At 32.1% G+C, this 22554-nt stretch overlaps 2 protein-coding genes across 10 annotated transcripts in view; both read left to right on the forward strand.

The window, feature by feature from the left end:
* Positions 1 to 22554, forward strand: part of LOC118194668 (FERM, ARHGEF and pleckstrin domain-containing protein 1-like) — a 172533-nt gene that overhangs the window by 3483 nt on the left and 146496 nt on the right. For 6 of the 9 annotated variants that reach the window (XR_015040244.1, XM_085813171.1, XM_035365835.2 and 3 more), the window contains exon 2: positions 14095 to 14251. Coding sequence is in view for 7 of the 9 variants with exons in the window: in XM_085813171.1 (XP_085669297.1) it covers positions 14114 to 14251 (138 nt within the window). In the remaining 2 variants the exon portion in view is untranslated. Of the gene's footprint in view, positions 1 to 7032; positions 7192 to 10118; positions 10224 to 14094; positions 14252 to 22554 lie in introns of those variants that run through there. The other 3 variants (XM_085813172.1, XM_035365836.2, XM_085813175.1) reach the window with 3 other exon arrangements.
* Positions 92 to 8156, forward strand: LOC146998062 (general transcription factor II-I repeat domain-containing protein 2-like). The gene is made up of 2 exons (XM_085812439.1): positions 92 to 725; positions 8089 to 8156. The coding sequence occupies exons 1-2, from the start codon at positions 92 to 94 to the stop codon at positions 8154 to 8156; spliced, it is 702 nt and encodes a 233-aa protein (XP_085668565.1).

The raw sequence follows: 22554 nt of genomic DNA on the forward strand, positions 1-22554 counted from the left end.
TGAGTCAACGGATGTGTCAGGTACTGCTCAGGTGTTGATTTATATTCGAGGAGTAGATAAAAGCTATGAAGTGCATGAAGAACTTCTTGATATGTATAGTATTCATGGCACAACTACTGGTACAGATATTTTTAAAGGAGTTGAAATGGCCATTAATCAAAAGAACCTTCGATGGAAAAACTTGAAATGTATTACAACTGATGGAGACAAAAACATGAGTAGGAAAGATAAAGGAGTGGTCGCTCTTGTGTCAAAGGCTGTAGAAAATGACGGTGGTTCAAAACCATTAGTCTTACACTGTATCATTCATCAACAGTCTTTGTGCGGAAAATGTTTGGATATGTCTGAAGTTCTGAAACCAGTCATATCAACTGTTAATTTTATCAGATCTTTTGGGTTGAATCACCGACAATTTATTGAAGAGATTGGAGAAAATGACTTACCTTATCATACTGCCGTACGTTGGCTTAGTTGTGGGAAAGTCCTTCAGCGCTTTTTTGAACTTCGAGCAGTGATCGAAATTTTTTTGAATGAAAAGCATCACCCTCTTACTGAATTACAAAACAACGCATGGCTGTGGAAGTTAGAATTCTATGTTGATTTGACAAAACATGTGAACGAACTGAATTTGAGATTGCAAGGAGAAAACCAGCATCTTCCTGATTTATACACTAATATCAAATCATTCCGGAAGAAATTGATACTGTTTCAATCACAACTACGAAGTAAATGTTTTTCACATTTTAAAACATGTGAAATATTCAGCCACACCACTGAGACTGAGTTTCCTATCGATTTTGCAATCGAAACTTTGAGTGCTTTGAAAATAAATTTTGATACTCGTTTCTCGGACTTTGATGCCATTTCGAATCAAATTAAGATTTTTCAGAATCCTTTTGATACTGACATTGAAACCCTAGCCCCGGAACTTCAAATGGAAATAATTGATCTACAGTGCAGTGATATAATTAAGAACAAATATCAAAACTCATCTTTGTTGGAATTTTATAAGAGTCTTCCACTGACACAATTTGATAATTTGCATAAATTTGCTCGTGGGCTGTTTTCTGTTTTTGGTACTACTTATTTGTGTGAGAAGACCATCTCCAAAATGAAGTACGCAAAAAATGTTTACAGATCTAAATTAACTGATGAGCATCTTAAATCTCTTTTAATAATTGGTACAAGTAAAATTAGTCCACAACTACAAACTATTGTCAGTGGAAAATCTCAATTACATAAATCTTATTAGTATTTCATATGTCATTATGCTTGTTATAAGTTATGTTTTTATTAAAATGTATAGAATGTTAGTTGGATTCATTTCAATAATTTGTTGGTTATTATATACTGAAGTTAAATTTTCTGCATATTATACATGTCTTTACTCATTACAGTTCTGTGTTTCTTTATCCAACTTATCACAAAAACAATAACAATAAGCCTACAACAATGTTATGAGTAGTTAGCCCACGACCATATCAATGTAGATGTCATATTAATAATTATTCAACATAAAATTAGAATACTTCAGTAAACTAAATTTAATTTGCTATAAAAAATATGTTCTCTAAAAGGAGGCTTCAACTAGCTCTCCGCGAGCCGGATAAAATCTGTCCGCGGGCCGGATGTGGCCCTCGGGCCGTAGTTTGGAGACCCCTGATCTAGAATAAGGGTGAAACAAAGTGAAAACATTTCTCACTAAATCTTTTTCTCATTCATCCATATATTAAAAACATTGTGATGTTTTCCATTATAAATTTTTTTTTAGGAAACTAGATTCAGTGTTTTTATTGACTTCTCATACTGTAAAATACTGTATCTTCACCATTACAAAATCAAACAGTTCCTGTGTGTTTTCTAACAATTTATTTAACTTCTCTGACATTAGAGGCACTAATCTTCTTCACTAAACTGCTTTTACCATCAGCTGGTGTTATAGGATCATTCAATTCTTCGTTTGTCATTTCATGATCATCATTCTTAATTAATTCTTTGATTTCTCCTATAACAGAAAATTCTTCCCTCCCTCATTGTTTTTGAGATTTGTATGATTTTTTTCTTGGCTTCATTTTTAATCGATGGAAATCCTTTGAAATTGTTCCTTAAACATGCAGCAAGCATTCATTGTTGATGAATTCACTTATTCGCAAGTGAGTTTAATCATATCTATGCAATGTCTTATGTTGAATTGCTTCTAAAATGCCATTAATGTGTTGTATTTTCCTTTGTCTAGTGCTTTATTTGTAAAGATGTACACATGCCTAATATAACAAACTTTGAATGTTTTTATGATACCTTGATGCATTATGTTGGATTAAAGAAATGATATTTCAATGAAAGGATTACTGCCGCAACATTTTGATGCAATGTTGTGAGGGCTTCAGTACCGACTCCTGGAGGATTATTGAGAATATGGAAAACTTACTCAGGTTTTGCTATTCTAAGTAATGTGTGATTTTTTAATGTCAGCAATTTAAAGAAGACTATCGGAATGTGGCGGGCACATATCAGTGTATTGTGTATAATTGAAATTTTTGCACTTGACAAATTAAATGGAGATAATACATATATGCAAAATCAAATTCCACAAGTATACATTCAGCAAGGCTATATGAAAGGCAATTATATAGCTGATGCCTTGTAGAATTGCCCTGTAGAATGGTAGTCATCAGCTATATATTCATACAGCTGATGACTACCATTCTACAGGATGATTCGTAAAGAAGTATACAATTTCCAGATGCTGTAAAACACTGACAGTCAAAGACACGCACCACCTCAGTGAACCACAAGGTAGACGTAACCCTTAAAGTTTGTGCCTAGCCCCTGATGGAAGTGAAATAGGCAATAATGTGCATGTCATGGGACTAGTCAGTCGAAATGGTGACATCTGCAGTGGAGGCGTTTTTCTGTTTTTGAATTTAGGAAAACTGAATCCGCAACTGCTCTACAATTGCATTTTCGATCACAATTCGGTAAAGAACCTTCAACTAGAAAATCTATGTCAACAGAATGAAAATTTTAAAAGTACGTGCTGTTTGTGCAAAAGTAAACGTTCCGGACTGCTAACTGTACCACTGTATCCCAAGAAATCGCTGACGGAGTTTGCACTGTGTTGTGTGACTAAGGGTTCACACATAGAACATCTGTGACTGTCTCTAACAAAACTTTAAATAATCAGTACTATTCCATTTTGAGGACCATAAAAAAATTGCACCGAAAATGTATGGGCAAAAGCGCCAAACCTAGCGTACGCGCTGATTTCAAATTCCGTACGTTTAGATAGTTCTATATTTCACGCCATTGAAATACTAGTTTAATTTTTAAATCCTTTTTTGATATCCTATGGATTTAACAATTTGGGAATTGCCCACGACAAAAAGTCTGCAATAGAATTTTGTGTTTAAGTGAAGAACCAACCACTGCTTGACGCATTTTTAAGAACTGCACATACTCGGTAGCCATGCACACATCGACCTATTTTCACTTAAAAAAAAAATCCTAGAATTGCACAAAAAATGGCACTGCGGACACCCTTGACTTTATCTATGTACACATCGACCTATTTTCACTTAAAAAGTAAAAGAAAATTGATAAAAATCCAATTGTTTTTACAGTTGTGCAAACAAATAAGTGGGCGATTCTGCACTTTACCGAGAATTTTTTCAAAGAAAAGGCATCATTCATTGTAGAAAATTATGTTTGAAAAACCAACGAGATGAAATTAAGCTTTAGCGATAACTCGGGAGCGAAATAGCAATGCAGGAATCCATTCAGTTAGGTTTAGCCTCTTTTTTATATAAATTAGAATAATGATCTGAAATTGTTATTTACTCTTATGTTTCCATTCAGTTATGTTTAGCCTTTTTAATATAAATTATAATAATGAAAAGGGTACTATTCGGTTTCGAGGGCCGTAAAAAATCGCCAAACTATTGTTGATGCCAATGCTGCCAAAAATAATTGAGGCAAGAAAGGAAGTATAATAGTCAATAACTATCTAAGGTTGATGTTTTAATTTAGATTAAAGGTTAATTTCATATAATACTTTTTAATTATTATAATTTATATGAAAAAGGCTAAACATGACTGAATGCAAGCATAAGAGTAAATAACTATTTCAGATCATTATTATGATTTATATAAAAATTGCTAAACATAACTGAATGGATGCCTGCATTGCTATTTCGTTACCAACTTATCGCTAGAGCATAATTTCATCTCGTTGGTTGCTCAAGCGTAATTTTCTATAATAAATGATGCCTTTTCTTTGAAAATATTCTCAGTAAAGTGCAGAATCACTCACTTATTTGTTTGCCGCTTTTTACAAGGGTAAAAACAATTGGATTTTTGTCAATTTTCTTTTACTTTTTAAGTGAAAATAGGTCGATGTGTACATAGATAAAGCCAAGGGTGTGTGCAGTGGCATTTTTACGCAATTCTGTAATTTTTTTTTTAAAGTGAAAATAGGTCGATGTGCACATGGATACCGAGTATGTGCAATTCTTAAAAAAGCGTCAAACAGTGGGTGATTCTGCACTTTACCCAAAATTCTATTGCCAACTTTTCATCATGGGCAATTCCCAAATTGTTAAATCCATAGGATATTAAAAAAAAGATTTAAAATGAAAAAAGAATTTAAAAATTAAAGTAGTATTTCAATGGTGTTGTGATGGCTTCACGAATGAGTAAGGCTCCATTAAAAAAACGAAACAAACGTTTATTGAAAATTAATGTTCAAAGAATAATAGCAAACACAGAGCAGTACCTCGCTCTTACAACCTAGCAAAATCTTCCACCTTCCTCCTCTGAGGCTAACATGCAATTGTCGTGTCTCTCACTTGCTGGGCTCTGGCAGGCAGCTGATTGGCTCACCGTAGCCAGATACGTGACACCCCCCTGGAAAGATTGTGCTATGCCAAAGCGAAGCAGAATCTGAAAACTGATCCAGCAAATGAGTTTACAAACTTAAATTGTATACTCCATAAACCTATGCTTAATAATTAATACACTTATTAATATTTAAATCCTGTCAGATTGAAATAAACAATTAAGCACTTAAATGACATAAATAAACACTTTTACAAATGTAATACCATTATTTGCCTAGTATCTCAATATATATATATTTTCTTAATGAAATTAATTCAAAATATATGAACATGTATACATGATGTAATAAAATGCTTTGAAATAAGTGTAATAAACATTCATCTCACAACAGATGAACAGACGCCTTGATACAATACTGGAGTTCTGTAATAAAACATATATGCAATACTATTTCAAAACACAATATTATAATGCAACATTAAATGAAAACCACTATTTTTTTTTTTTTTTTTTTTTTTTTTTTTTTTTTTTTTTTTGAAAACAGATGGAAAGTAGCTCTTGTTCAATTCCGGAACAAAAGAAAAATAACTAATGCAAAGTTTTAAACATATTAGTTCATACTTAGTTCACACCTATTTCATTCACCAACTAGTCTTGAAAGACTATCTGCATTTTTTAATAGTGCACCAGGACAATGAGAAATATGAATATTATAATGTTGAAGTGCCATAGCCCATATCTGTAATTTGGCAGAATGCGGTGCCGACTTATGCAAATATAATAATGGATTATGGTCTGTGATAAGCTCGATATCCGAACCAAACACCCAACACTCGAACTTTTTCAATGACCACACAACGGCATAAGCCTCGCGTTCAATAGTTGACTAGTTCTGCTGAGTTTTCGAAAGTTTTAGACTGGCAAAGCTGATAGGATGCAAACTGCCTTTGCTGTCTCGTTATGACAAGCAAGCACCAACACCATATGAACTAGCATCACACTGTATGGTGTAAGGTTTTTCTGGTTCTGGAGTGTACAATTTTGGTGCTTCATACAGTCGACTTTTCAGATCTTGAAATGCTGATTCCTCAACATCAGTCCATGGAATTATCTCAAGAATTTTCTTTTTCGTAAGCTCCATAAATGGGCGAGCTATTTCTGCAAAATTCTTTATATAATCACAATAATAGTTGAATAAACCTAATGCACTCTTTAGAGCAGTCTTCGTTTTAGGACTTTTTATAATTTCGATGGCTTGTAATTTTTCAGGATAAGGTTGATGTCTTCCAGCTCCTATTATATGTCCTAAATACTTTATCTCCGAACGTGCAAAAACACATTTCTTTACATTCACCGTAAATCTGAGATCACTTAATGTAGTTAGCACAGCATCTAAATGTTTGAGATGCGAATTCCAATCTGGTGAAAAGATAACAATATCATCAATATATGCTTTGCAAAAATCACTATGCTTTCTTAAGGCATCATTCATCACTCGCTGAAAAGTAGAAGCTGCATTTTTTAATCCAAAAGGCATCACCTTCCAACGGTATTGGGAAAGATGTGTCTTGAATGATGTTAAATCACGACTTTCTTCTTCTAAAGGTATTTCCCAATATCCTTTCAAAACATCTAAACTGGTGATAGTATTCGCATGTCCAATTTTAGTGATTAAATCAGTCACATTCTCTATTGGAAAATCAATAGGCTTGGTTACTTGATTCAACAGTCTAAAATCAATACATAAACGCATACTTCCGTCTTTCTTGGCAACACATACGACTGGGTATGCTATTTCAGCTTCACTTGGCTCAATAAGACTCAAGCTCTCTAATTCCTCGATCCTCCAGGTTTCAAAGATTCTGGGATCTTATAGATATATGGTTTTTTCCTTTCAGCTCCAGGTAACAACCATATTCTATGTTCACCAAAGCTGGCTATATGGATCTCACCAGAAAATAACGCAATATGCTTGAGTAAAAGCTTATGTAATTAATTTTGTTTGCTACCCTCTAAATGACTAATATCGACCTCGATGTCCCTTCTAGTTGCTGCGCTATCCACTTTATTTGGAGTTGGAAATTCTTTCATACTTTTGCGACGGTTAAAATAATATGCGTAAGCTTCTTGTTTTTCCGCGGCAGATAAGGAAGCCAGCTCAGATGCTTTCTCTAAATTTATCTTTAATTCTTGTAGATAATCAACTGCTGAATTACTCAGATTGAGAGGTAATGGTATTTCACCAGACCATGATGATTTTAACACAGCTAAGGGACCTCTAGCTTCACATAAGCATAAATGGAGATACACCTGTAATGCAATTTGGAACTTCACGATTCGCAAAAAGTAAATAAGGTATGTGCTTGTCCCCAGTTAATAGAATCTGTGTGAATTACATGATGTAACATTTGTTTAAATACCCGATTCCATTTTTCCACTGAGCAGTTTGACGCTGGGTAACCAGGCGTCAAAAAATGAGGATGAGTTCCTAACCTTTTTTCGAATTCTTGAATTAATTGTGAGGTAAAATTAATGCCTTGATCGCTACAAATTATTTCTGGAATACCGGCTCTCGTAAAAATATCTAAAAGAGCATCACAAGTAGCTTTAGCGGAAAGACTTTTTAAATGTATGACTTCTGGCCATTTTGAATGATTATCTATCAAACACAAAAAAAATATTTATGTTTCCTTCCTGAAGTCGGTGAAATTTCACCAATAATATCTATATTTACTGTATGAAAGGGATATGGCGAGCAAACAATAGGAGTAATCGGAATTTTATCCGATTGTCTTTCCAGACTTTTTAATTGACATCTTTTGCATGTTCTACAATAATTTTCTACATCTTTGGATATGTTCGGCCAATAAAATGAAAGCTTAATTCTTTCTTTAGTTTTCCTCATACCTAAATGATTTCCAAATATGGAATCATGAGCTAATTGAAGGAATTTATTTCGATAATTCTTGAGCAAAACTAACTGTTGTATGTTTTCCCCACAAATTTTTTCTTTATGAAATAATAACTCGTCCTGTAAAAAGAAATTATTCTTCCCTAATTCTGCATCCTTAAAAGAATTTATTAATGTTTGACAGTTTCTCTGATTGATCTTAAATTTATTCGATTCCGAACAACTGTTTAGTTTTTCATCATTCTGATTCGCAACTGAGTTATAAGAAAGATTTACATTTGACAGTTCAACAGCGCCAACCTTAGGTTGTTTTTGTTTATGAGTTTCCGGTTTCGTCTCAGGGAAGACTGTTGATTCATTCTCGTCTTCAAATATGCGATCCCATACATCTGGTGAAATTAAACATTGAACATTGAGCTTATCTGTCAAAGCGAAAAAAGCTTCTACGCGCGAATATAGACAACTTTTTTTTTTTTTTTTTTTTTTTTGTAATAAATGGGAATAGTTGCTAATGTTGCCTCTATGACGTCGCCAAATGTAGAACTTAAAATGATTTTACCTTTACTTTGTATTTTTAAATCTGGAATTAAGGTAGTGTTCAAAATTGGTATTTCCATACCTGAATCTTTTATATCTTCTGCTTGCTTCCCTGCAATGTAAATAGTAATCTTTTCCAAGGAATAAAAATTAAGTTTTCCGTCGGAACACTCACGTTTTTGTAAATGTTTAGAATTTACATTTGTAACAACCGCATTGTCCTTCGGTTTACTTGAAGTGTTAACTTTTGGTTTGACCGGAAAATTATTGTTCTGTTTATTGGACCTCTCAAATTTATTTCGCCTGTTCAGGCAATCCTTAGCCAAATGTAAACTGCTACTACACACGTAACATTCTCGTGGTTTAAGCGAATGTTTCTGTTCATTTACCACTGAATCTTTTCTTAGCGCTGGTGGAATATATTTAGAGTTTTTGTTGCATGAATTGAGAAAATTAATGCTTTTTTCACCTCTTATGTCATCAAAAGATTTACCTTTTGTTATGAAATAAGTGTCACATTCCTTCACTAGTTCTTCTGGACGTAGCCAAATTTCACCTTGTCGAACTGCAACATGGCACGCTAAATCACTATCCAATCTTTGTAAAAGTTTGTCAGAAGTTATTAAGTTAATTAATAGACTCAAAATCATTGTTGTTTCTACTTTTACAATAATGGATCCAACATGATCTTAAACAAGAGGTGAACAGCAAATCGATTTCCCCCATCAACCTTTGAGCTTGGCGAAAATTTTCGAAACATATAATTGGCGATGGTTCATATTCCTTAAGGATTCAAATCATCATCTTTAATATGTACTAGAATATTAGAAGATTTATCACCTATCAGTTTAAGTAAAATTTCAGACTTAAACTCATTTGGTACATTCTTATGCTTAAAAGCCCTTTCTATTCAATCAAAAAATAAGTTCCATGCTTCACCCTTTTTAGGTACAGAAATTGATAATGCCTGCACAGCTTTCAAAAGCTTGTCTAATGAAAGTGTATTTTCTATGTTGTTACTAGATTCGTTGTTACTTTCGATTTGCATCAAACACAGTTTCACAATTTCTTCTGACTTTTTCCTTTCTTCAACCATAGTATTAAGGAATCCAATAACAAATTCTTTATCTTTCAAATATTCTTTAGAATTTAAAAGCTTATCTTTTAATTCTACGACTTTTAAACTAGAATCGGCTTCTTCACCCAGTTTCTTCAACACCGAAATCAAATCACTTTTAACTACTCCCTTAAACATATTTAGAAGAAATTTTCCTTAAAATTACAATAAAAATTTCTCACCTTTTCTCAAAATCCAGTCACCTTCGTTTGCTCTGGTTCTCGAAAGAGAGCGTGCTGTAATGGCTTCACGGATGAATAAGGCACCATTAAAAAACGAAACAAACATTTATTAAAAATTAACGTTCAAAGAATAATAGCAAACTCGCATCAGTACCTCGCTCGTACAATCTAGCAAAATCTACCACCTTCCTCCTCTGAGGCTAACATGCAACTGACGTCTCTCTCACTTGCTGGGCTCTGGCAGGCAGCTGATTGGCTCACTGTAGCCAGATACGTGACAGGTGTCTTAAGAAATGTAGAACGATATAAACTTATGCAATCTGAAATCATCGCGTATGGTAGATTTGGTGCGCAGTTAAATGGGCGCATTTGTTAGATTTGGCGCTTTTGCGCATACATTTTCGCTGCAATTTTTTACACTCCTCAAAACGGAATAGTACCTAAAAAAGTGTTATATGAAATTAACCTTTCACATAAATTAAAACAATAATCTTTAAATAGTTATTTACTATTATACTTCCTTTCTTGTGTTAAGGTTGCCGCAATTATTTTTGGCAGGACTGGCATCAACTATAGTTTGGCGGTTTTTTTACGGTCCTGAAAACGGAATAGTACCTAATCTCATACAATTCTGTTACAGGTAACATATAATATCTTACATTGTTTTTGATTTACAGTGCATTGAAACTGTATACTTCTTTATGAATGACCCTGTATTAATTCCACAATCCGTAAGAAATTGGTTGTGAACTTTTTATAAATATTCTCACAAGACTATGCTTAAAGCTAGTGAATAAATGTATAAGTGATAAAGATTGTAGCTTTAAATCATGAACCCCTTATATTACATGACGTTAAGTATATTAGATTTAGGATATTTAATATGTTTTGATATCAGTTATACTTTAAGTATCTGGAATCTGTGTATTTTGACTTCATATATAGTTTATATTTTAGGAATAATTGAATACATGTATTGTTTTAAATAACCTTATTTATAGTGATGGTAATTTGAAAGTTTTACTTAAATATTTTTGCTACAGCATGCAATTTAAATGTTATGAATAGATATTTTTTATTATTATTATAGTAACATCCTAGCTTACACAATCAGTAGGTTTGAAAAACTTACTGTGGATAATAGTAAATGCTGTATTTTTGTTTTTTATTTCCAACGCATAAAATGTCTTTGGAAGATATAAATAAAAATGCTAAGTATAAGAGGCATACCAATAAAATACAAGAGCAGAATGTGAGCTTAGACAACAGAAGTTTAAAATAATTCTGTTGAAAGAAAAAAGTCTCTCTTGTGCTTCCTAGTGACATTTAAATGTGAATGCTGCATGAAACATGATCTTCATGTAGGCTACATAATTAAAGTTAAATTTAATTGATAAGTTATGCAATTAAGACACTACCTACATTAAATACAGGAAATGAAATACTTTATCTCTACATATAATAGAAGAAAGAGTCTGTGTGTCTTTCATTCGTAAGTTAATGTACTCAGGGCTATGAAATTTAGTATATAGGTGCATCTAGACAAGAGCCAGTGCATCTCGAAGCGATTTTTTTCAAAATTCGAATCAGTTTTTTTTTTAATTTTATCTTTTTGATTTTATCGCATCATTTTGAATAGTTTCATTTTTTTAGAAATGAGGTTTTGGCACCAGTGTTTCATTCAATTGTATACTGGACTGCTGACTGTTGAAAATCAGCACTGTTGCTACTTGGAAAAATGAGGGTGATAGTTGTTTAATTTATTTATTAGGATAATTAATATCTGTATTAAGGGATATCGCTTATTTCATTGTAATTTTGTTATATGTAATAAAGTTTTTTTTAATATATGAAGTTGTTTCACAGAGTAAAATTCTGTGGAATTTTAAAATTTAACAATTAGTGTTTTCTTCGGGCATTTTTCCGGTATATTTAAGCCAGATGAAGGCTGACCACGTAGCTGCTATTGCATAATATTACGTTTTATGCTATACTACCAAATTAAACTTAAAATATATTCCTTGCTAGCATACATTGTCTGTTATATGTCAATAAGGGATTTTAATATATTAACTCAAAAAAAAAAAAAATCTATTGAGAAAATGAAGAATTTTAGTACTTGGATTTTTGAGAATGCATACAAGGGGCATTTCCCAAAAGGAAGCTGGGTTTCTTAGAGGGTATTTTAAAGGAGATTGGCATACTTTGAGATGTACATGGAGAAAAGCATAAAAGTTGCTATGCTTCGAACTGCTAATGGAATTTGAATGTGGATAGAACTACTAGTGTTCAGTGTTCCTACTGCTTGGCTACTAGTGAAAGAAATACAGTTGTTACACTATTTAACATAACACTATTCCAGAGTAAGGTGGAATTAAAAATTATATATCTTTGTAGCACACTTTAGCTTCCATGATTTGTAAAAGCACTAGTCTTACATTTTAAGGGCCCCCCCTTTTTTTAAGGGAAACTTTAAAAAGCAATAGAGATATGATAATAATTAAATCCTCTTTGACAACTAACGATTGAATTGTCTACCAGCAAGCTTATGACCATATAGATGTGTTAAAGTCAGAGTTTCTGGGATTTCCTGTAGGAGAATATTCATAGGATTCCACCCTGAGTATTTTAATTTCGACAGTGACAGTCAAAGCGTATTTAGTTATATTGGCCATAAACTATGCATGGGTAATCTGAACTCCAGTATTTCGACTGTATTACAAATTGAAGTGAATATAGTATATTAAGAATTGATACACAGAGAGAAAAATTTTTCTCTCTGTGTCTCTTGGAATTTTAGCTAAATGAAACTGTGGATATAGGCATATAACTGTTTATCTTTGTGGATTATGTATCTGCTAATATTTTTTGTGTTTACACTAGTTTTTATTCATATTAGTGCATATTTAAAATACATGTTATCAGTTTGGTTCCAAATTATTTGATCACTTTCATTTAGTAAGTAATTTTGGTACTTACATATTATTCCATCAACCATGAAATTTGGCAGAGATCCCACTAGGGTTACACCAACTGTTCCTGCGGAATTTTGAATGAACTGACGCTTTTTTATTTAATGACAATCAGTATTTGATATGCTTCATTTTTCGCAATTTGTAAAAATCCTTTTGTCAGTTTCTACAGCTCTCTCTGTTCTATAATAATAGTAGAGAATATTAAAACGGGAATTATTGGTGAATCACTGTAAATTATGCTGTTGCTCAAAAATGTGAAGCTTCAATCAAAATCATTATTTCATGACATCTATCATTTGTTTTAACACATTGTTCAGTTTTTAGGTTAACCTAAAAAGTATAGCTATATTTCTTTTTTCATCTACTAATTAAAATCAGTTGTTTTCTTTCGATTGAATATCAACCCATTCTAAATTATTAAAAAGTCTAGAAACTATCTGAACACCCAGAATAAAAATTAAGAGTAATATTTTTATTTTATTGTTTAATCTAACCTAGTTTTTTGATAATAAGTATTCTATTCTATGTATATTTTTTCCTTTGCTACTATTATTGTGGGACAGAGGAAAATAAATTAATGGAGGAGTATTTTGGGTACTCTTCTGTTATCGGGACCAGATTCAGAAATGTATGTATGTACACATATGTGTATAGATGTCTGTGTTCATGTATGCATATGTATAAGTACATACATGTATGTGAGTCTGTATACACACACATATATGTGTACATACATACATTTCTGAATCCAGTCCCCTGATGACAGATCAGTAATGTATTTTTTAAAGCTCTCCAGTTTTAGTGAAAGCCCTGTTTAGAACGCTATGAGTACAAAATTCCCTCAGGTAATTTTTCCAGTCTATTACTATTTTATCGGCTACATTCAGCTGAGCATATCTTGTCTTTTTTTTTTTTTTTAATGGTGTGATTCCTTTGAAAATAATCCAATGCTTTCTTTTCCGTCGAAAGCAGGTCCCAAATTATTATTATTATTATTATTATTATTATTTAAATGGAAAAAAAAAGCACAGCAGTAACAGTTAATTTATAGCCTTACTTATCAAACCAAAAGATGGTTTATTGAGAATCAATAGGGGTTACATCAAATGAAAGAGCAGATATTATGACTGTGTTGCTTCAGGCTTTTCCATAATTGGTGCCAACTCTTACTGCTTGGTTACTGTTTCACAGTTGATGGGATAATACTTAAGTACAATTTTTTTCATTAAATGAGTCTTCATCTTATTTTGTTTAGAGATAATAAAGAACAGTTTAAATTGTCATTAAAAGAATATAGCTTTTAAAGTATTATAATTTTAGCCATTAAAATAATATAGTTGTTAAATTATTATTATCTTAGTCATTAAAAGAATATAGCTATTAAATGACTACAATCATTAAAGTTGCATATCCTTTGAGAAATTTAAGTTTTGAAAAATGAACTTCAAAAATTTTAAACGTTATATCATTGTGCTTAAATAATGCACATGATATTTTAGCAGTCATTAATCAGTTTTGAATTTTTTTCTGTTTCAGTTTTATATTTCTATAAAAAATGTCATCACCTCATCACACATCATCTGAACATTCCAAGAGACAAGATGGCAAAGCCGTACCTGTTCAGAAAAGCCGAAAAATCATGAATGTTACAGTCTATTTTTTAGATGATTCTAGCCATGTATTTCAGTTACAGGTGATTATGTGTTTTTTTACCAATTTAAGTTCCTCTAAAGGATCAAAAATTGAAATTTTATAAACATTGTCCTGAAGGAAATACATGTCTCTGTCTTTTTTTATTTATTACTGTAACTAGTATTATAGTCAATTTTTAAGGATAAAATTCATATTGAGTGCTCATTTCATTTTATTGTTCTAAATTCTTTCTTGCTGCATTTTTTGTTTTAAATCAGATATTAAAAAAAGAAATACAGTACAAAGGCCATAATCCAGACTCGTCGGTACTTCGGCGATTCCGGATTAGGGGTTTTTCCGGATTATAGATCATCAATTTAAATCTGGTAAGATGGCATGCAGAAATTATACAATTAAAAATATGAAACCGTAATTTATGAAATAAAGAGCAGTTATGATCTAAAAAGTATCAAATTTTACAAAAAAAAAAAAAAAAAAAAGGCTTAATACTTATTTGTTTAATTTATTAAACATTTCTTTCAACGTGCGCATGTGTAAAGCATACATTACGTGCATGCGTAATGTATATGCATTCTCTACGCGCATGCGTAAAGTTTGCGGCTTTGATGTCCAGATTATAGATCATTTCGGATAATGGACGTCTGGATTACAGACTTTGTACTGTAGTATGAATTTACTGTAAAAATGAAAATAATGGTACTTTCTGGTTATCTCAACCCCTACCGAGAAGTTGCAGGAAAGTACTCATGAGGCAAAAGAGTATATTGTCAAAATAGTTTTGGGGCAACCTACAATATTGCCAAAAAGTATTTATGTGGCAACTCTGGTATGTGTGAAGCACATCTTGTTTGTCCAATGCAAAATGCCGAAGTTGTATGATGTTGAGTTTGTGCAGTTTTCTGATTTTTTTTTTAATGAAAATAAGTTGTTGTATACATGAGAAGAACAACGGTGAAAAAAAGGGAAAGTTATGCAAGTAGCACATTTGTCATGGTGAGTTCACAGTACGAAAACTGTATGATACAGAGTTTGTACTATTCTCTGATCTTTTTTAAGTGAAAAGAGATCATTGTGTTCATGGGGAGCAATAAGTGCAAAAAAGAAAGATTTCTCGGTGAGTGTTTTATTACAAAAATTTTCTTACATTTAAAATTTTATTTGATTGACTGCTTTTGTATGAAATTTGTAGTAATATTTTTAAGCACCGTTTTGAAAATGGCATTTGCCTTTTGTGCATTATCTTCTTGAAAAATGTTGTAGCCGTAGTAAAAATCAGTTTGCTGGAATTTGTGATTGCTTTCCAAAGTCAACAACGAATTCGCAGCTTTCTTGTGGAGGAGCAGACAAGCAGAAAGTATCAGAATGATTACCTATGAAGTTTGGTATGCTATTCTTTTGACGTTTTAATGTATGAAAAATTACAAAAATATTCTATTTGTTGCCTAATCTCTCAAATCAGCATTTTCTATTTTTATCATACGATTTTGCTGTTTCAAATCTGCAAATTAAACAGTTTTAAAGCAGTTTTTTTTTTAATGTTTTCAGAGTAATTGTATTTTTTTATTTTTCAACTAGGAAGTATTTGTTTAGATCAATATGTAACTAACAAAGGAACCACTGTGGGAACTCAATTTTCTGTGATATAGTTTACTTGAGATTTTTCAGTTCAAAATTTGGGGATTAAGCAGTTGCACCACATCATAATATATGAACATGTATTGTATTTTCATACTGCACTGCTATGTGAATTTGTAATTATAAATAAATATACAGTCAAAAGTCATTAATTCGGACACCCATAATCCGGAATGATTTATAATCCGGACCTCAAAGCTAAAATCTTTCTGCGCATGTGCCGCGTTGACGCATGCTCATAGGCGTTTTACGTGTGCGCGCAAGACATTTACGACTGCACATATGCATCTGAGCAAGCGCAGAATACGTTTTCGCGTGCGCGTTTAATGTATAACGGACGGTATAAGCTAAAATTGTCTAATTATCTATTTCAGTTAATGTTGATGATTGCGTTGTTCCTTAATCTTCGAATTGGATCCGACTTATTATTTTTTGCAGACTGTAAGAGCAATTTTATAAAAGTAAGCTTGAACTTTCGATTATGTCAAATAGAATTTCCGATGCTGGAGCTCCCAAAGGATCTAGAAAACAAAAGTATGATTCGATGTCCATCAAACAAAAAAACGAATTGCTACAAAAAATGGATAAAGGTATATCCTTTGTTTATCTAACCGTTCTGAAATCTGTTTATCAATTTCACGCTGCTCTCCGCGAGGGGGAGACGTCGCGGCGCGCAATGAACTGGAAGTTGATCTGTCAGCACTATCGTTATCTTCAGGGCAGATGTTTTTATTTTATTCGGCTTATAATTCCTTACTAAATGTAGTATTTAATCTCGATGTACTCCATTTTTGATATGATTTAAATCAAATTCCTCGTCATCATAAATATCACGAATACAAATCAAATAGTTTTCTGGTTGCAATTTTCTAATTTCGACTATGCGTATGTATGCTTTATGCATGCGCGCGTTGAAAGAAATGTTTAATAAACTAAACAAGTGGTTTTTTTTTTGTTTTTGTTTTGTTTTGTTTTTTGTAAATTTTGATACCCTTTAGTTCATAATTGCTCTTTATTTCATAAATTACGGTTTCATATTTTTTATTTTATAATTTCTGCATGCCATCTTACCAGATTTAAACTGATGATCTATAATCCGAAAAAACCTCTAATCTGGAATTGCCGTAGTCCCGATAAGTCCGGATTAAAGACTTTTGACTGTAAAAGTATTTAGTAAGCAAAATTTGAAATTATTTCACATATTTTTTGTTAACCTTTTTTATCATTTTGTTAAAAAATTTGAAGAATTTTTTTTCATGTATTTAAAAAAAAGAAAAAAAAAAGTGCCACTTTAGCTCTTTTTAGATCATGGATTCGTGCCACGTACTGTTCGAGGTTTGAGACCACTGCAGTATGGCATAGGCTTTCACATTGTTCAAAAGAAAGGTGAAATGCCATAGACTGCTATGATATTGGTATGACACAGCAATGGGCATTATAACTTCAGGAATGTAATGGTAACTGGAACAATTCTAAATATACAGACTAGAGATAAATATGATTTGTAATCAAAAGTAACCGTGTATCATCAGTTCAGGTTCTGGATTGTTATCACAATGAAGAAAGCAATCTTCAGATGTTCATTACACAGATACAGCAATCACTAGGCTGTATGCAAAAATGAAATTCACCTATGCGTAAGGTATGCTTTACGCATGCGCGCGTTGAAAGAAATGTTTAATAAAGTAAACAAATAAATATTAAGCTTCTTTTTTTGTAAATTTTGATACCCTTTGATCATAATTGCTCATTATTTTATAAATTACGGTTTCATATTTTTAATTTTATAATTTCTGCATGCCTTCTTACCAGATTTAAACTGATGATCTATAATCCGGAATCGCCAAAGTCCCGACGAGTGCGGATTAAAGACTTTTGACTGTACTACACTTTTCATAAATTACATAAATTGTTCACAAAATATTAACTTGTTTCTAGTAATTTATAGATTCTATAATAATATAGGTTAATAACTTGTATTATGTGACCAATATCCAGAAAAATTCCAAATCTGGAACTGCCGAAGTCATGGCGAGTCTGGTTCTCAGACTTTGTACCGTAGAAGCAAATATTTCATAATCTATGTTATTACTGAAATATTACAGTTTTCAAACACATCCCATAAAAAGCAAAATTAATTAAATTACTCATTGACTGCTCATTTAGGCATATTTATGGGAAATGAGCAATAATTTATTTTTCTTCCTACAAGAAAACAGTCTCTGACTGGAATTAAAATTTTACTGAATGGCTATTTTACTTCTCTGTGAAAAAATATTTATAATTTCACATAGTCATGAACATGTTTTTCTGGTAGATAAAATATTTCCACAATGCACTACTGCAAGCGCTTTATTCCTCTCACAACCTTCATAACTAAAAAGATATTACAGTCAAAAGTCTTTAATCCGGACTCGTCGGGACTTCGGATTATCGATTTTTTCCGGATTATAGATCATCAGTTTAAATCTGGTAAAATGGCATGCAGAAATTATAAAATTAAAAATATGAAACCGTAATTTATAAAATAATGAGCAATTATGATCTAAAGGGTATCAAAATTTACAAAAAAAAAGAAGCTTAATATTTATTTGTTTACTTTATTAAACATTTCTTTCAACGCGCGCATGCATAAAGCATACCTTACGCATAGCCGAAATTAGAAAATTGCAACCAGAAAACTATTTGATTTGTATTCATGATATTTATAACGACGAGGAATTTGATTTAAATCATATCAAAGATGGAGTACATCGAGATTAAATACTACATTTAGTAAGGAATTATAAGCCGAATAAAATAAAAACATCTGCCCTGAAGATAACGATAGTGCTGACAGATCAACTTCCAGTTCATTGCGTGCCGCGACGTCTCCCCCTCGCGGAGAGCAGCGTGAAATTGATAAACAGATTTCAGAACGGTTAGATAAACAAAGGATATACCTTTATCCATTTTTTGTAGCAATTCGTTTTTTTGTTTGATGGACATCGAATCATACTTTCGCTTTCTAGATCCTTTGGGAGCTCCAGCATCGGAAATTCTATTTGACATAATCGAAAGTTCAAGCTTACTGTTATAAAATTGCTCTTACTGTCTGCAAAAAATAATAAGCCGGATCCAATTCGAAGATTAAGGAACAACGCAATCATCAACATTAACTGAAATAGATAATTAGATAATTTTAGCTTATACTGTCCGTTATACATTAAACGCGCATGCGAAAACATATTCTGCGCTTGCTCAGACACATATGCGCAGTCGTAAATGTCTTGAGCACACGCATAAAACGCCTATGAGCATGCATCAACGCGGCGCATGCGCAGAAAGATTTTAGCTTTAAGGTCCGGATTATAGATCATTCCGGATTATGGGTGTCCGAATTAACGACTTTTGACTGTATTCTAAATGCATTTGGTTTTTTAGAATAGCAGAAATCTTTAATTCCAAAAATTCTAAAGTGAAGAGGAAACATATTGAAAGAAACTGAGTACATAAATAGAAAGGAAATTATTCTTCAAAGATATGTACAGTTATTATTATGTAAATTATATAGTTGTTTGGAATTTTAGCCTTTATTATTACTTCCCCTTTCCGTTTCCTCACCATAATGCAAATCAGATGGTTTTTAAATTGAGATTTTTGGATTGTAAGACAGAATGTTTTTGCCCTCCTCTTGGATGTTGCCTTAATTCCTGCCAACTCTAATAATTTGTAATTATTCATCTTTGCATTATTGTTGCTAATATTTAAATTTTTTACTACAATTAAGAGAAGAAAATTGATATTATTTAGCCAAAATGTCTGGGAAGACTTTGAATTAAAAAGACGCATAAATATTTTGTTTTGGAACTTTTAATGAGTAATTATCCTAATACTTTTTAAGAATCAGTGTCATAAATTACATGTATTTTAAACTGTGAAATGTTATTAAATTGTGATTTTTATAGTGGCCATGTTAGCCATTATTTAAATCAATAACGACTAAGGGTATTTAGCTACCTAATTTAATTATTTATAACTAACTGCTCACCCTTAAAAGTTATCTCTGCATATTAAAGCAAGTTATTGCTTTCCATTAATCATTACTGTGGCCACAAGATACAGCACAAAAATGTAGGAGCAATTCTAAACTTATTCTTTGCATCTAGTGAGACTTAAAATAATACAAAACAACTTATTACTTCTGCTGCATTAGTGGCTTATTGAAACCTTAAAATATATTGACCAGGTTACAATTCCAGAAACTCTATATGAAGGTACAACATTAACTGCTTCAGACAGATGAAGCACAACTAACTTTCAAAACTTACTAAACATGCCTCTATCAGGCTTTCAGATTTTTTCTGATCAACAGGTCTCTCTCTTGGCAAGCAGCAGCACTAGCAAGAGCTAATCTTCTGTTAAGAATCATGCTGATTATGATTTTATTTCTCATTTTAACCTATGTCATTTGACATAAAATCTACCTGCTACTTATTAAGCCTCTAGACTGAGTAAGTACATGACAAAATGAGACATAAAAGAAAAAATCAACATAAAGCTGTTAATAAAATGTCCCTAATCTTCTTTCAAATATGTCCAACTATTATGCATGTAAAATATTTAATGCTACTTGATAAATTTTATAAAGTAAATTTTATTCTCAAATTTGTTTTATAGTTATGTTTATTAAATTATGTTTAATAAGAATGCTTCCTACTTACAGATCTATTTTATTTTTAGAACGTTATTACAAAACTTAAATTCAGATATAAACTGATTGAATTTAATTTATTTAGCTCATATTTGCTGGTCCTTAATTTTTTTTCATTAATGGTCCTTAAAAGTCCTTAATTTCCATGTGCAAATATGTGTACAAACCGTGTAGTAGTTTTATTTATGTGTTTTAATAGTGTATGGGTGTAGGGTAAGAAGACAGTGGGCTTCTGAATGGGTCATAAAAAGTAAATTGCTTTAAAATCTCTTTTTTATCTGTTTCAGCTGTAGCAATGCCAGTGAGTTGTCATGTGAACAAGGCTTAAGTAATAAAAAACTTCAGTTTCAGTAAAATTTTGTACACTTGAAATGTATAAAATAAATATAAGGGGTATTCAAATGAAAGGTATGGAATGACACTATGGATATATTGAAGTCTTTATTCACCAGAGGCCTGAGTGCAACTATTCCCCTGTTTCGTGAGCCAAAGAATTCCCTCTTCTCAGAACTCCTGTAGCTGTAATAGGAGCCAGTTATCCACTGAGATTTAAGCACATTTAAGCTAAGACATGGTATATGTTATCTGAAATATTGTAGAGAAAAGTTCTAAACAGATAAAGATGCTGCAGAGGAATTTATTGATGAATTTTCTGTGCGGTGGCAAAAGAAAATCTTAGCCCATAACAGATTTCTGATGTGGATGAGACTGGACTTTTTTGGCAGAACTTGCCCAGAAAGACATTTGTGACAAGTGAAGAAAGTGCACCATTAGGGTGAAGACGTTAAAGAAAGAGTTACTATTTTAGTATGCAGCATTGCAGCTGGAAATTACAAATGAAAACAATAGTATGTATAACAGCACCAATCCCAGAGCTTTGAAGGATTAAAATCATTACCTGTGATGTATAGGAATTATAAAAATTACTGGGTTGCAAAACAAACTTATGACTGAATGGTTCATGGAACATTTCATTAAAGAACTAGAAGGTACTGTAACATTGTGGGGCTACCATCAAACTGCAAGATTTTACTGTTGTTAGACAACTGCTCTGCACATCCAGATGCAACCATTTTAATGCATGATGATGTCATGCATTAAAATGCATGCCCTTTTTTTTTTTTTTTTTTTTTTTTTTGTCCACCCAATACTACGTCATTGATCTAACCAAATAGACCAGGGCATAATACACATAATTAAATGCCACTACAAATTGGAGTTTTGAAAGAAATTCTTTCAAATGACCATTTTATTTCGCTTTGTGAATATATAAAATAATTCACCATCGAAGACTGCATCTGTTTGTTTGCAGAATCATGGAATTCGGTATCCAGAAAAACATTAGTAAATGTGGCCATCTTCTCTTTTTGTTCAGATTGAGAGCGATGACAGTCTGGTTTTAGGGTCAGTTTTCTTTTGAATACAGACGCAAAAGAATTACTTCTGTATTCAAAAGAAAGAATAAATGCAAGAAGCTTTGCAAGAAGAAGATATCATTAAATGGGTGATAAGCCCAGGTGAGACAACAATGGCATATCAGATGGCCAATGATGAAATTATTGGCTTATTTCAAACTCGGCAAAACCAGAAAACAACAACGATACCAACACAGATAGTAAAGTTGATAGGAGTGAGAAAATGTTTTTTAATGAAGATTTGGAACATGGTAAAAAATAACAAAATTTTTTAGAATAGTAGAGGTGCTTTGCAGAGCAAGAGATTATGACTGTACATAATTTACCCCCCCCCCAAAAAAAAGGTACTCTGGAGCACTTAAACTTTTAAAGCAAACCTCTATGTGCTGAAAAATGTTTGAAATGTAAAAAGAAAAAAGAGAGAGAATAATTTTATATTTTATTCATGTCCCTTGTTTTCATTCATTTGTCTTTACTGTATGTGTCCTTATTTATTTTGCATTTCAGTCTTAAATGTTATGATTTATGTTTTCTGTCCTGAAATCTGCAAAATCTAAAATTTTCACAACCTCTGGTCCCAAGCATTGTGGATTTCTGGTC

This window comes from Stegodyphus dumicola, chromosome 3 (assembly GCF_044657685.1).
Source record: "Stegodyphus dumicola isolate Sdum_Otavi_A_Nest chromosome 3, ASM4465768v1".
Lineage (NCBI taxonomy): Eukaryota > Metazoa > Arthropoda > Arachnida > Araneae > Eresidae > Stegodyphus > Stegodyphus dumicola.